Below are 16,074 nucleotides of genomic sequence, written 5' to 3' on the forward strand. Positions count from 1 at the left end.
TTGCTGGCAGACACGCAATAGGGTTTTCGCAAAAAACTGTCTACGTTAGACTGTCTGATTGCACAGTGTCAAGAGTGGGTTGAGCTCCTTTCTTAGAGACACGATATTCACCTTCTCTCCTTTGACATCGCAAAAGCCTTTGATCATGTATGGCACTAAGGATTTCTTTGTAAACTGAAAGCCTAAGGAATTCATGGTCAACTATTTGACGTGCTTGCTGACTTTCTTCGTCAACGATCATTGCAAGTTGTTCTCGATGGCTTTATATCAAAAGAACACCCAGTTTTATCAGGAGTACTACAAGGAAGTATTCCTGGGCCAACTCTTTTCTTGGTGTTCATAAACGATCTAGCAAACAACCTTGTGAAAAAATCTCACCACTTTGCGGATGACATAAAAACAGAAAAATCAATCGCAAAAAAACAAAGATCCCAGTGAACCCGACAAGGAGCTTCAGCCTGACCTGGAGAAAATTGAGGCGTGGGCATATGCTTGGCATGTAAGATTTAACACATCAAAAAACAAAATAGCTCCTAATTTATAAGGCGCGTAATATGAGGGCTCATCCTGATTTCGTCTTCAAAAGAGAGGTAATAACGCGAGTTGATACACTGTGACTACTTTGAGTTAATTCCTCTTTAGATCTCTCATGGACCGTGCATCTCAATAAAATTAGATCCTCTTGCAACAAGAAGTTAGGAGTTATCCTAAGATGCAAAAGTCTTCTCCCTGGTGATTCTATTCTGCCACTTTTCAATTTGTGCATCAGACCTGTCATGGAGTTCCTTCGCTGGTGCACTAAAAAGCCACGTCGCTCCACTCCAACATATTCAAAAGACAGCAGTGCGTGCAGCAACCTCTGGAAACACAAAAGCTAAAGCCCCACAGCTGATCCAGGAACACACAAACACACACGCACACACACACACAGAGACACACAAACACACAAAAACCACACACGCACACACAAACACAAGCACACACAAAACACACACACACACACACACACACACACACACACACACACACACACACACACACACACACACACACACACACACACACACACACACACACACACACACACACACACACACACACACACACACACACACACACACACACACACACACACACACACACACACACACACACACACACACACACACACACACACACACACACACACACACACACACACACACACACACACACACACACACACACACACACACACACACACACACACACACACACACACACACACACACACACACACACACACACACACACACACACACACACACACACACACACACACACACACACACACACACACACACACACACACACACACACACACACACACACACACACACACACACACACACACACACACACACACACACATACACACACATACATAGACACAAATACATACACATATAAACATACATACACACACACACACACACACAAACACATACAAACACACACAAACACACAGACAAACACACACAACCACACACACACACACACACACAGAAAGACAAACAGACACACACACACACGCACATACACACACACACAAAACAAAGAAAAAAGAAAAACAATATTTAAAAGACCCAAACAAAAAGTGATTTTAAGAGACCCCCTCCCCCCCCCCCAAAAAAAAAGAAAAGAAAAAAGAAAAAAAGATTTAGGACAATCCAATGAATTAAACCAAATTCCAGATATATATTTGAAACCAAGCCACAAAAAAGGTTAAACAAATTCAATACCCCTCACAACAAACATTTATAACCCCAGGCTAGGATCAACCACCCCCCTCCAAAAAATAATAATAATAAAATTTTAAAATATATATAAACATGAAAAATCAAGACATTGAAAAATTTCTTTAAATTCTTTTGAAACTACCAAACGAGTGACATTATTGAGCTGACTCAGGTAGGCTATTCCAAACGATAGGACAAACAGTTAATGGATTAGAGTCAGACCTCACCGATGGAGTAAATAAAATATTAATATTCCTTGAGTTGCGGAGATGTTGCAAAGACCTATCAGTGACGAAAGAAGGAGTAGTTTGAAGGGCTGTGGGAACATTACCATTAGTTTGATGAAAAGTGAACGCGCACGAAAGAATGTAGAAAGACTGCAAATCAAGTAATGAACTAGTTTGGCTAGTTGCAGAACAATTTGTTTCCTGTATAAACCTTCTTTCCTTATCATATAACTTAGAAAGTGGTTTCAAAAAAAGAAGAGAAATTTGGCATCTATACTGTAGGGCAATAGGAGACGTAGGAATGAACTAAGCAATGGAACAGAATTTTTAAAACTGATCCAGGAAAAATGCATTTTAGCTTCCTGAAAATTCCAACACTCCTTGAGATCTTCAGATTAAATAGTCCAATATCATGCTTGAATGAAAGGTTTTCATCGAAAAGAACACCGAGATATCGGACATATCCTGATCCTTAGGTCTACTGAGAGACCCCCTTGAAAGCTGGATATTAGTTAACTCAGGACACGCCAGAGAAATACGGGAAAAAAATAAAAAACTTGACTTAGAAACATTTAGGGCAAGGCAATTTGCATCAAACCAAAGAACGAATCTCTCAAAAAGATCAACTGATTTGGGAAGAATCTCAGATTTGGGAAGTTCCTACTACAGTACCAATTGTACTGTCATCAGCGAAAGCAGCGAGAGTGTTCACATCCTGTGAAAAGGATGGATTTTTTTAGCATTGAAAGATTCAGGATGAAATTAGCGACAGCAAACTGTAAATTTTTGTTTCTTAACCGCAACTATAAGGTCATTAACATTAATAAAAAACAGAAATGGTCCAAGAACAGAGTCTTGAGGAACACTAAACTCAACTTCAGACGAAAAACAGTAAAGGGTTTTCTACGGAGATAGTTCTTACCTGACAAATAGAAATCAAACCAAGCGTGAACCGTCCTCTTACACCATTGTGTGATAGCTTATACAGCAGAATCTCATGAGTTAAAGAGTCAAAAGCCTTACGGGCATCTAGGAACATAGCAGCAGGAATCAAACCAGAATCAAGCACGGTGTGGAGAAAATTTAAAAGAGTTACACACACCTGCTCCGTGGAATATTTAGCTCGGAAGCCAAACTGAAAATCATGAAAAAAAAATTTATCCTCTAGAAAAACAAGTAGACGGGAAATAATGGCCTTTTGAAATTTTTTTTTAAAAACAGACAGCAAAGCTATTGGACGATTTGTGGCTGGATCATTTCTTGGTCCACCTTTATATAAAACAATTACTCTAGCTCGCTTAAGAGAACTGGGGAAAATACTATTTTCAAAAGAAAGATTTATAAGCTTCATCAATGGAGAAATAATCGAAAGAAGAATGAACCTAACTACCATAGTTGTTATACAGTCAGGGCCAGACGATGATGAACCCTTCAAGTTATTTACAATCCTAGCTACAATACCTGGAGGCACCATCGATTTAAGACAAGGCGGACCAAGATAAGATCTGCAATCTGGTTGTGACTGTGAAGACCTGACTGAAGAAGCAGTGATTTTCCCAATATTGGCAAAATATAATGTAAATGCTTCTTGAACAAACGGAACACCCTCAACCCCACCATCACCAACTGCATATAATAAGAATAAGAGAGACATAGAATGAGAGTAAGAGAGAGTGAGTGATTGAGTGAAAGAGAGACAAGGAGAGAGCTAAAAAGATAAAGAAATGTAAAGAAGGAGAGGGAGAGGGAAGAGAGAGGGGGGAAAAGGAAGAGAAAGAACAGAAAGAAAAAAAATATAGAAAAGGGAAAAGAGGGTGACGGACAAAGAAAAAGAGAGGATGAGGGATGAAAGATAGAGATAGGATGTAAGAGAGGTACAGAAAAAGGGACAACCAAAGATGCGTTAAAACAGGATAAAAATACCAAACCTGTTGAGATCCTTGACCACTTGCAGCTGCAGATGGTTGATGTTGCACACTTCCCCAAACCTGTTGTTGGGGTTTGGCTCCTTGCGGATGCTGAGCTGACTGATTTATCAGAGCTCCCTAATAATTGAAAAGAATAATTATTCTTTGTATTTTCTAAGCATATCTTTTTAATTCACTAACGAACTAACAACTGAATACCCTGGATCTAAGACATGAATATTAAAAATATTGGGATTCAATTTTGATGTTCCTTAAAGATTGTTATCAACCGACAAAAGTGACTGGGTTGTGCGTGATAGCGATTCCACTGAAAGTGGTCAAAAATAAATCATATTATTTTTAGGAGATAAAAGGCAAATGATAGTAAGAGAGAGAGGGGAAGAACAAGAATTTAATATAAAGAGAGAGAGAGAGAGGGTTAAGGAGAGAGAAATATAGCGAGATACTTATACAAAGAAGAAGAGATTGAAAAAAAGATACAGAAAGAGAGGATGGACAAGAAGCAGATAAAGAGAGAGGTAGAGAGAAAAGGATGGAGAGACAGCAAAAGAAGAGGAAGAACGAAAGAGAGGGTTTAAGAGAATGAATAGAGAGAAAGAGAGTCAATAACAAAGAAAGAATGGGCATTAGGAAAAATGCCAAACCTGCTGAAATCCTTGACTCCTTGCAGCTGGCTTGTGTTGCACATTGTCCCAAGCCTGTTGTTGGCTCTGAATTCCTTGTTGACGCTGATCTGATTGCTTCACATGAGTTCCCTAATTGAAAAGAAAAAAATTGAATACTTCCCGTAAGTTGTATGATAGAATAAAATTATAAATATTATACTCCATGATTTTAGCACCAGAAGTACCATTGTTCAAGCATACTATTCTAACTGAGTAGTAAACAGCCTATTAGACATGTAGGGATGGCATATAAGATATGAACGTTAAAATTACCGAGGATCAGAAATAATGTTGTTGAGAGTTAAAAAGAAGAAAAGAGAGAAATTGGGAGTAAAAGAGGATTTGAGAGGGAGAGAGAGAGAGAGAAAAAAAAAGAGAAGACAGAGATACAGGGATAGAGAAATAGAAGACAGAATAGTATATAATAGAGATATCTTTGTGAGCATGGATCTTCACTCTGGCTTGGTTTGTGGGATAGTGGGATATAAGTGGTGAACAACAGTTCGCCATTCTGCCTTGCTTCAGTACGGATTATTTTTAGTATTTTTATCTATATATTTCCCTTCATTCAAGGCCATACCCAGAGGGGGGGGGGGGTAGGGGTTTTTGAACCCTCCCCCCCCTTCGAAACGTTTGCCTGATTCGTAAAAACGTAACAAAAATGGATATAAACAAATTTTGTTTGCGTTTTTTGAGGTTTTTGTGTAATCCCCTCCCAAATATGATCTTTGAGTAGACCCTACCCCCCCCCCAAAAAAAAAAATCTGGATTCGGCCTTGACTTCATTCCCAGCCGTAAGGCTTTGCAGGAGGAAAAAAATGGTGAATATTTGGCTATAATGACAGAAAGGATGGGATGGATAGGTCACATTTTGCAGATGAATGGAATAGAATATAATTCTATTTTAAAATTTTCTTTCACAGCATATTTGCCGAATTTGAATTTAACGTAAAAAAAAGCACTATATATATCTTAAAGGCACTATATATATATATATATATATATATATATATATATATATATATATATATATATATATATATATATATATATATATATATATATATATATATATATATATATATATTATTAAAAGCAAGTGATGTTCACGTCGAACATAATTCATTGTAAAAAAAAATACATGAAAAAGGTCAACACTTCATTAGAAAGTCAAAAAATAAAATAAAATAGAAAACAATTAAATTAATGAAAATAAATAAAAAAATATGATGTGTCAAAAATTTAGTTAAAAAGTCGAAAAGAAAAAAGAATGAATACATAACAATAAAACTGAAGACCTATTTTCCTGGCTAATGTATAACTCAACAAAACTCGGAACAAAATTCTTCTGATATCTTTCGTGTTTAGCAGGGATGGGAGTCTATTTAGGGACTTTTTGGGATTTTATACGGGACTGTCTATTGCAGCTGGAATGGTAGGATTTGGGGATGATGAAACGTAAGCGGAGAACAGACAGGGTCTTGGTACCGAAAGGAAGGCATAGGAGGCTCCTTCTCTCGGCCAACGTAGTGAGCTTGAACTTACCTAGTGGATAATGATATGGAACCTTCCCTTCACCATTTATGATTCTAAGTGCTCGTTTTTGGACATTTTCAATCTTATAAATATGCTCTCACCGGACAGTCGGAAAGGCCGAAATGCCACATTGGACAGGCAAATTCAAGTATTGGCCGAATAAAAGAACAATAAAGTTGGAGAAGATCCTTAGGGAGGCAAGAAAATTTTAACAAAAGTTTTAGAAGGAAAACAGAAGCGGAAGCTTCAGGAAGATTCAGGATATTTTCAACATGGGCATCCCACTTCAAGTCAGCGGTAATTGCTACCCCAAGTAGTTTATTGTATGTGACAGAGATTTTGGGAGGAATGGGGTTTGTGAAAGAAGGAGGTGATTTTAACAAATTAACTGTCATAGCTGACGATTTATTAGCATTAACTTTCATCTTCGACAAAGAAGCCTCCTGGGTGAAATCGTCAAGTAATGTCATTTTTGACCTCTTAATATTACGTCGACAAACCTCAAGTGCAGACAGATCGTCCACATACTTCCATCGCTCTGTGTGGTCAGTCATGAGGCTATTAACCATTATAAGAAATAAAATGGGACCCATCCGAGTTCCCTGGGGCACCCCACAAAAGATAGGAAGGGGATCAGAATAAACATTTTTATATTTAAGCACTTGAAAAGGATTTTTTTAAAAGGAGGCAACAAATTTAACTAGAAAGGGACTCACTTGAAACTCCGTCAACAGTTTCTTTAAGAGGATATTGTGGTCAATTAGGTCGAACGCTTTCTGGAGATCAATTAAAAAAAGATTCAACCAAGTATCAGGGTTTTCAAGGTTTTTAAGAACGGTTTTTAATGAAGGGTGACAGATTGCCAAAGATAGTCTATATTATACCTTAAGAGAGTATTAAGAAAGAGTACAAATATATCTCAGAGAGTAAAACAGAGAAAGAGACAGGACAGTGTTTTTGCATTTAGAGTTTTTGAGGGGAGAATGAGGAAGAGATGGCGAGAGAGGGAGATAGATAGATAAGGATAAAGAGAGACGATGAGAGAGAGAGAGAGAAAGAGAAAGAAAAAGAGAGAGAGAGAGAGAGAAAGAAAGAAAGAAATAGAGTAAGAGACGGTGAGAGACAGAAATACAGAAAGAGCGAAGCAAAGGAAGAACGGAACTTTATGAAAAATACCAAACCTGCATAGATGCCAGACCTAGTGCTGCTGATTGTTGCTGCGGTGCTCTCAAAGCTGGCTGTTGGCTTTGAGGTCTTGGTTGACACTGAGCTGATTGTTGTGTTTGAGCTCCCTGATTAAAAAGAATAAATATTTGAGTAACTACCTATAATTGTATAATGAAAGATGTATACTATACATTTTTTTTTTAGCACCAATAGTATTATTTTCCATACCTACCATACCAGTTGACGAACAAGCAGCCGATTACGTACCTAGGCCCTGGAGCTAAGGCATGAATGTGAAAAACACCGGGTATCAGGTTTAATGTTTTTAACAAATCATTAACAAATGATCCAAAGGATATATGTTATCCATTCCACAGATTTTAGTAGAAGAAGCCCAAATAAAATTACTAACGTTTTTAAGACACCATCTTTTTTTATATTTTTGAGGGGAGAATAGACGGAGGGATAGAGGTAGGTAGATAATAATAAGGAATAACTGTGAGGGAGAGAGAGCGAGAAAGAGAGAGAGAGGTAGAGAAAGAGAGAGAGAGAGAAAGAGAGAATGAACAAGAAAATTAATCAAAAGTTGCACTTAAATGATTAATACTGTTATAATGATTACCTTACTCCTGAGAAAGGGAACACAATTATTAAGAATAATATTCTCTAAATATTTGTTAAGCATTAATTATAAAAAAATCATGCACGTATAGCGCTTTTATCAGTAAATAACAAGTTTTAAAAGCCCGGCAATACACAAATAAAATCATGTTTTTCTAGTTTTACAGCTAATTACCCTAAACCGGAGTGCAGATTAGATTGTAATAATCTAAATAATATTTGAATGTAAATAATTGTGTTTAAGCCTGTTACCTTAAAACTTGCTTTCAAAAAAATCACTCTGAATAGCAGTTGTTGAATAGCAGTTGTTGAATAGCAGTTCAGTCCTGAATAGCAATCTTTCTACCATTATATCAAAGGTAGTAAATTCAACACCTTAGCCAGGAACTTAGTTTCTGTGCACTTACAAAAATTACTGTCAAAACTCATACAAATCGAGTGGCCAAATCGAGATGACAAATCGAGTGGCCGTTAATGGATTGTTAGTAAAATATAGAAATATATATAGCACAGCAGAGCAAGGTGACTAGTTTCCATGCTAAAAATGTTCATCGTAAATTTCTGACTTGAAGCATTTCTTACTGTTGGCAAATTTTCTTGTCTCTCATACAGACTTCCTCGGAGATAAGCTAGTTAGAAGACCTAAATTTGAATAAACTAAAGTTAACTACATTTAGGTGTACTCTGAAATAAATTTTCCAAAAGTTAGCAAAATACGCCCAGCTTCCTTTTTTATGAAATTCAATTACGACTTAACAAATTGCCCAAACTTAAGTTTTTTGACATAATTCTACAGTTTAAAAAATATAAAATGAAACTTGAAATTAATATGTTACATTTTAATATTAATATTAGTATAAGAATTAATTAATATTAATTAAATTTAATATCAATTTTTATATTAATTTTATTATATTAGGGACATCAATTCAGGTGATGAAGAATCCAGATAGTCCTGGAGGACAGATGGGACACAGAGGCAGGGAATAGGGATATATTTGGAAGATCCTAAGCCCTTGTTAAGTTAGCAAGGTATTGATAATAGGATGTGATATGCTCACTTTATGCCAAAAAAGTGTGAGGCATTAGTCATAATGGTATTTTCCCCCTGTAGAAAGAACTGACAGAGATAGTAGTGACTAAGATGAATTTTAAATGCAGTTTCACGAACAAATAGACACAATGCCATGTAGAAATTTGATATATTTATTACCGAGTTTTAATGCTCAGGCTAGTAGAAACCAGGATGGATACCTAATACGTATTGGATACCCATTGGATACCTAAAATGGTATTTGATCATTAAATAGCCAATAAGATGACATAGGACTCACATGATACAAGATAGATCATCGTTTAGTGGTTTTAGAGTTGATTTAAACCTGAAATTTAAGAAGGACAGCTGCCTTTCCGTTAGGTAGAATGGTGGTAGAATCAGGGATGAAAATTTGACAGAAATATTTCAAAAGTGGTTGAATAAGAAACCGGAGAATTAAGAACTTTTCAATGTAGAAAGTGGATTGAACAATTCTAGAAAATATTTGCGAGAAGTAGAAAATTTCGGAGACCACACTGCCTTTCCATGACGATAAATAAAAGTTGAAATAGGAATAAATTCCTTTTAATAAGCAGTGTTTCAAAAACTTTAATAAAGTTTCACAAAAAAATACTAAATATTTTGGTCACTTATGCATTGACCGTCATCAGTAGTAAAACTGTAGTTTTACTACTGATGACGGTCACTGCATATGTGACCAAAATATTTAGTATTTTTTGTGAAATTTTATTACTGTTTGTGAAACACTTTCTATTAAAAGGAATTTATCCCTATTTGAACTTTTATTTATTATTTACGAGACGAAATCCAAGTAAAACAGAATAAACCAAAAGTTTCTGTTAATTGATCTCCTTCACAAACAACCACAGCAAGAAATACAACCCAATAGAGAAAACTCAAAAGCACCAACATGGAAAACTCGGCAAAACATGCTTCAGCAAAACATACACCTTCAGCAAAACATACTTCAGTAAAAACATACTTCAGCAAAGCAACCCACGAAAGACAATTCAAACTAGCGACAATCATTATTAAAAACAGCTGAGACCATCACATTTCAACAATTCCTGCTTGTTTGCAAACTGTCACTCCTGATCAAGGCCGTACCTAGGGAGGTTAGGGGATTTGACCCCTCCCATTGAAATGTTAGTCTGATACGTAAAAACGTAACAAAATGGATATGAACAAATTTTTATGTGTTTTTGATTTTTTTTTGTGTACCCCCCCCCCCCTCCGAAAAAAAATTCGTGAGTTAAACACCCCCAAAAAACATAGGTATGGCCCTGTTCCTGATAGACTCTTATTTAATTATCTGTACAGAATTACAGTTTTGATTTCCATGCCTTGACAAAACAAACCTTGACTACTTAAAAAATTCAATATTTTCCACATTTTTAGAATTTTATGACCCAATTTTAATTTTTTTTTTCTAGAAAAACAATTCAGTGTCAAGAAAATCAACTTTTCACAATTTTCGAAGTTCTTTTGTCTTAAAACTCTAAAATTTAATAACTCATACATCATGTTTTAAGAAAATTAAGTTTTCATATTTAGACTCTTCTTAGGCTTTTTCACATTTTGACTAGTGGTAGCATTTGCATTCCAAAACCCTAAGCTTTTTTCACAATTCTAAAACATTAACACTTTTAATTTTCATAAATAAACAAGTCAAAGGCCTCCACATTTCATGAAATTAATTTTTTTTTTCAATCTCAGAGTACGAGAACATTTTTCTATATATCGATAAGTCAAAGGCTTTACGTATAAAAAAAAACTCAGATTTTTTCGTGCTTCCACACTTTTTAGACTTAACTATCATATTTAAATTTTGGATTTCTAAAATGATTTATTTTCACGCTCAGAGTTTTGATTTTCACATTTCGATAAGTCAAATGGCTCACATTCCAAAGACTTATTTTTTTTCAATTTTTTCCTTCTTACACTTTTAATTTCCAATTTTCAAGAAGTCTAACCCTTGACGATTCAAAAAATTCAATGTTTTTACATATTTTGATAATTCTGAAAATGTGAAAATTTTGTATTACTTGAGAATCAACGGCATAGTCTTGTGGATGTATGAAAATTAAAAGTCCAAAAAGAGTGAAAATTTAAAAAAGGTGGATTTTCTTTTTCATATTTTCACCCTCTTAGACTTAACTCTCCTGCTTCGACAAGTCAGACTTCAAATTTCTATAAATTGAATTTCTTATGGTTATACTCTTTTTATGCTTACAATTTTCAAATTTCAAAAGGACTAAGACTTCACATTTTAGCTTTAAATTAACTCAGACATTACTAGACGGTATTCCTTACGCTTCGATAACGGTGCTCCTTCGATAACGGTGCCCCTTACGCAACATCAATAACGGTGCTCCTATATGCCCTAGTGCCTACCTATATACAGTTTTTACTACCAAAAACTGGCTTGCAAGCTCATCCTAAGTTTAAGACATGAATCTAAATAATATTGAAGATTAGTATTAATCATTAACAAAATTAATCAATATAATAAATCAACCAATTAACCAAAAAAGAAACTATGGGACACTATTCTTGGAATGAAAGTCCTAAAATAAGACCAAAATTAAAAATGAGATTATTGGACAGTATTTTTATCAATATTTTGATACGAGATGTCTTTTAAACCAATTAAAAGTGACGTAATGCTCCCCCTCCCTCTTTAGGCAGATGTTATCCATCAGATCAAAAACATCTTCAAATAATGGAACCCCATAGATTGGTCCTAGGGGCCCTACCCTGAAATTATCTTCGTCTTAGGTTTGATCCCCCTCCAGATTTGGATCTTTATGCTCCAAATATTTTCAAAAAATAGTTTTTTCTTAGTTTGGACCTATTGAATAGGTTATTTAATCTATTGGGCATAAATGGGTTTTCTGAAGTAATAAATTGAACATGTTTGTTTAATTAACAATTATGATTGCCATTTACTTATATTATTGGGGAAAATTTGAAATTACTATTAAATTTAATTTATTACAAAAAAATTTCAAATATACCCTCCCCCCCGCAAAAAAAATAAAAAAACAAAATAGTAAACTATAAAAGCACTTGGATAGGAGTGACAACATATACAATACTATTAAACAAATGAATAACTGTAAACCAAAAAAGAAAAACACAAAAGAACTATTAAACTATCAGAAACAATTTTTAATTAATACTTATAATTCCTGTATGTTTGCTCTACTATTTGATAAACTTTTACCTAGTAGCCTCTACAAACAGCCACCACCACAAAAATAGATGGGCTTCTCGTATAAAATTCTCAGTCCGACTTGTTTAAAGCTTGGCATTTGCTCGTCTTCACAACCCAGAGTACTTTGGGGCATTCAAACTTTCTTTTATTGGGCTATCAGAGGCAACGCTGTAGCGTTGCCTATAGTAAAGGCCATACGGCTCCAATGTTTTATTATTATTAATTAAAAAAAAACTTTCCGAAAAATAATTTTTTCAAAGATAAGTAAAGGCTATTTTAAACTTAACCTCAGCAGATACAAATACCTGTTAAAATTCAAACTCAAAACGACTAGAAATTACTATTAAACAATAAATGAAACCCAAAACGAATAGAAATTGAATAAACAATCATAGCAAAAACATACAACAAGTAATAATATAGATGAATAAATAGATCTTAAAGCGAGTAATGCTTAGATTGAATATGAAAATCAAGCTTAAAATGAAAAAAAATATTTTGCTATTGAAGTATAAATGAAACTCAAAACTAAAAGAAATCAAATAAACGATGAATGCGAACAAACAGAAAATATATATTAATGTAATTGAATAAATAAATCTTAAAAAAATTGAAACTTCAATTGAACATGCAAATCAACTTTGGACCAAATAAACGTAATTACAAACAAGAGTTTGTGTAACGTTTCATTGCAGAAGCCCAAGCCTTGCTACGCCATTGGCGCTTTACTGAAAACAATTCTTTCATTAATTAAGATTTTAGGGAATAAATATCAGCATATGTAGATTAAATTGACAATGCACATTTTTTTTCAGTGAACTCATTTGAATTTTTTTTCAGTAAAGTACAAATTATATTCTGGCTTTTAAAAAGCACAGGGGTTTTGAACCCTACTTATATTAATTTATGCTCGATTTCAGTTTGACTCTAATATTTATTTTAATTTTTTTTCGTTTTGGGTTTCATTTATTTATTGATACTGATTTGTGGTAGTTGTATGCTTGGTAGATTATATGACAGCCCGGACGCCAGGTGTTGAAAGTGTGAATCATACCACGAGGGAATGGGGCTGCTACGAGAATTAGCCTACCCTCCACCCCCTAAATTGACCATGCGGATTCAAAAATACCAATGGCACTTGCTTGCGAGTGGTGGAACACTCCGAAACTTGACATTTTATTATATTTTGGTGTTTCATGCAAGAAAATGCATGTTCCACAAAGTTTGAGGTGCAGTTTTCAGCTCGAATAGAAATGCCTAGAAGCCATAGAATGTTTTCATAACAAACCAACACGATTAGTTAGAAAAAATGGCAGAGTTAAAAAAAATGGCAAAACTATATGAGTCTTGAACAGTCTTGGAAAGTATAAACAAAATCAAATTGAATATTAGATATATAATGATATTAATTGTTGAAAGATCCATAAGTTCAAGATTTTTTTTTACTGTAATTTTATTTTCATTTTCAATGCCGTAAGAACTGGAAAATAACAAATTTTTAATATATGAGTAATTTGTTTTCAGTGAAGCACCAATGACGCAGAAGGCTTTAGGTTTTTGTAGTTAAAGAAGGGGGCAATATCCAAATTTTGTTTGTAGTGAAACTATATTTGTCTTGACTAATCTTGAAAAGAACAAATAAATTAAACTGAATATTTGATGCATAATGATATTAATTGCTAAAAGCTCATCAGTTCAAAATTTTAATGTAATTTTAATATTTATTTTCATTACTAAGTACAAAAGAAAACATTTGTAATATAATTCGTTTTCAGTGAAGCGCCAATGACGCAGTAGGTTTTAGGCTTCTGCAGTGAGGCGATACCCAAACTCTTGTTTGTACTTATTTTTATTCGATTCAAACTTGATTTGCATATTTAATTTAAGTTTCACTCGTTTTAAGATTTATTTATTCGTCTAAATTAATATATATTGTATGTTTGTTCGCATTGATTGTTTATTTAATTTCTGTTCGTTTTAAGTTCCATTTATACTTTAATAGCAAAATATTTGTTTTCGTTTTAGGCTTGATTTTCATAGATAGATAGATAGATATTTATTGCAAAACAAAAGCCTCTTTGGGCCATGGCAAAAACAAACACAGTTGCATATATAGTTAAAACACATGATAATAACATATATAACAATAACTAAACATAGCCCATAGCAAATAAAAATAAAATAACATAACAATTGCACCAAAAAAACACACATAATACTATAAAACTAACTCACATAATCACACACAATGTCACGCACATAATAATAATAATAATTATAATAATAATAATAATAATCATGCATTCAAAAGCCTTTATACAGGGCCATATACACTATACATCAAATATAACAGGAAAACAAAAAATAAAACTCCCTTCAGCCTTCTTTTTCCAAACCATAACAAATCTTCTTCACAATAGTTCCTTTCTTATCTTTAGTGCCTGATCCACAGATCTACATAATCTACACATTAGGCTAGGTACCGTCTGAGAGAACATGCCCCGAAGTGAAAAATTACTTTTCCCCAAAATACCCTCCCTCAAATCAGTAAGGCCCTGGCACCGGCATAGAAAATGGTCCAGATTTTCCTCTTCAATATTACAAATGAGACACGTGTACCTAGATGCCGAGAACACCTATCCTCTCTCAAATGCTTTACTCCTCTATCTTAAAGGCAAACAGTTGGCCCGCAGCTGCAACCAATATGACAAATACTTACTTGGCAAATTAAATTTAAAGTAGATATCCTGGCCAAACACCCTTTTCACTTCCTTAAAAACACTTAATGTCTCGGATCTCTCAATTTCACTCCCCCATATCTGTATCTCCTGATCCTCTAATCTTTGTTTAACTATTCCTATTATATCAATCTGACTATTAGCGGGGCGTCTACTATCATTCCATATATATGACAATCCTAATCTGTCTAATAAGGATTTAACCTTAAACGGCCACGACCTCTTACTCCCTGAAGCAAGAAGCTATGCATAGGCCTCTCTAATAAGTTTACCTCGTGGTACCTGCACTAACTTCATCCAAAATCTAACTACCTGATCTAGCCTATGTTTACGGAGCGAAAAAAACCCTAGCTCCCCTTTCAAAAACTGGGTATGCGTAGTTCTATGGAGGCCGAAAAGCCTTTTGTAATAACTTATCTGAAGGGTCTCCAGCTGTTCTGCCGCTTCCATCCCCCATAATTCCCCACCATAAAGAATAACTGGCATAATCTTCGTTAAAAATATTCTCTTATGCATTGCTAGACTTTTAATACCCATAACTGTACCATTCCTCAAAATCGTCAATATAGCCGCTTTCCCCCTTTTTACTGACTCTTTAATGTGGGCACATCAACTACCATTATTTTGAAATACAAAACCTAAATATTTTGAATTTTCAATTATCTTTATTTCATCACCTTTAAACATAAACTTACCATTACTTTCTTTATCTTTTCTTTTACCAAAAATAACTATTTCTGTCTTCTTAACATTAAGTTGGAACTTCTTCAGATCTAAGTAATGTGCAACAACATCTAACAAAATCTGTAATTCCTGGGCAGACTTAGCGACAAGTAGGCCTACACTATCATCAGTGAAAAGCAAAACTGAAAATAATTTTGAGCCAAGACCAACTGTCGGAGCCCACCTTCTTTCCAAAAACTGAACTAAATCATTTGTAAATATAGAAAACAAACGGGGGGAAAGAGCACTACCTTGTTTTACCCCTTTACGGTTTCTATATACTCTGAAAAAGTCTAAGCAATATTCTAATAGTCAAAAGTCAAAAGTGGAAAAGTCAAAAGTCTAAGTCATATTCAATCTAAGCATTACTCGCTTTAAGATCTATTTATTCATTTATATTATTACTTGTTGTATGTT

General features: G+C 34.4%; 1 protein-coding gene across 1 annotated transcript in view; it reads right to left on the reverse strand.

The window, feature by feature from the left end:
• Positions 1–16,074, reverse strand: part of LOC148942427 (protein argonaute-2-like) — a 295,554-nt gene that overhangs the window by 245,536 nt on the left and 33,944 nt on the right. The window contains exons 3-5 of the mRNA XM_089103040.1: positions 7,316–7,426; positions 4,578–4,688; positions 3,934–4,050 (exon numbers count right to left, since the gene is read on the reverse strand). Of these exons, the coding sequence (XP_088959166.1) occupies positions 3,934–4,050; positions 4,578–4,688; positions 7,316–7,426 (339 nt within the window). The remainder of the gene's footprint in view (positions 1–3,933; positions 4,051–4,577; positions 4,689–7,315; positions 7,427–16,074) is intronic.

Source organism: Artemia sp. Qi Xiang Cuo, chromosome 17 (genome assembly GCF_049724085.1).
Source record: "Artemia sp. Qi Xiang Cuo chromosome 17, ASM4972408v1, whole genome shotgun sequence".
NCBI classification, from domain to species: Eukaryota; Metazoa; Arthropoda; class Branchiopoda; order Anostraca; family Artemiidae; genus Artemia; species Artemia sp. Qi Xiang Cuo.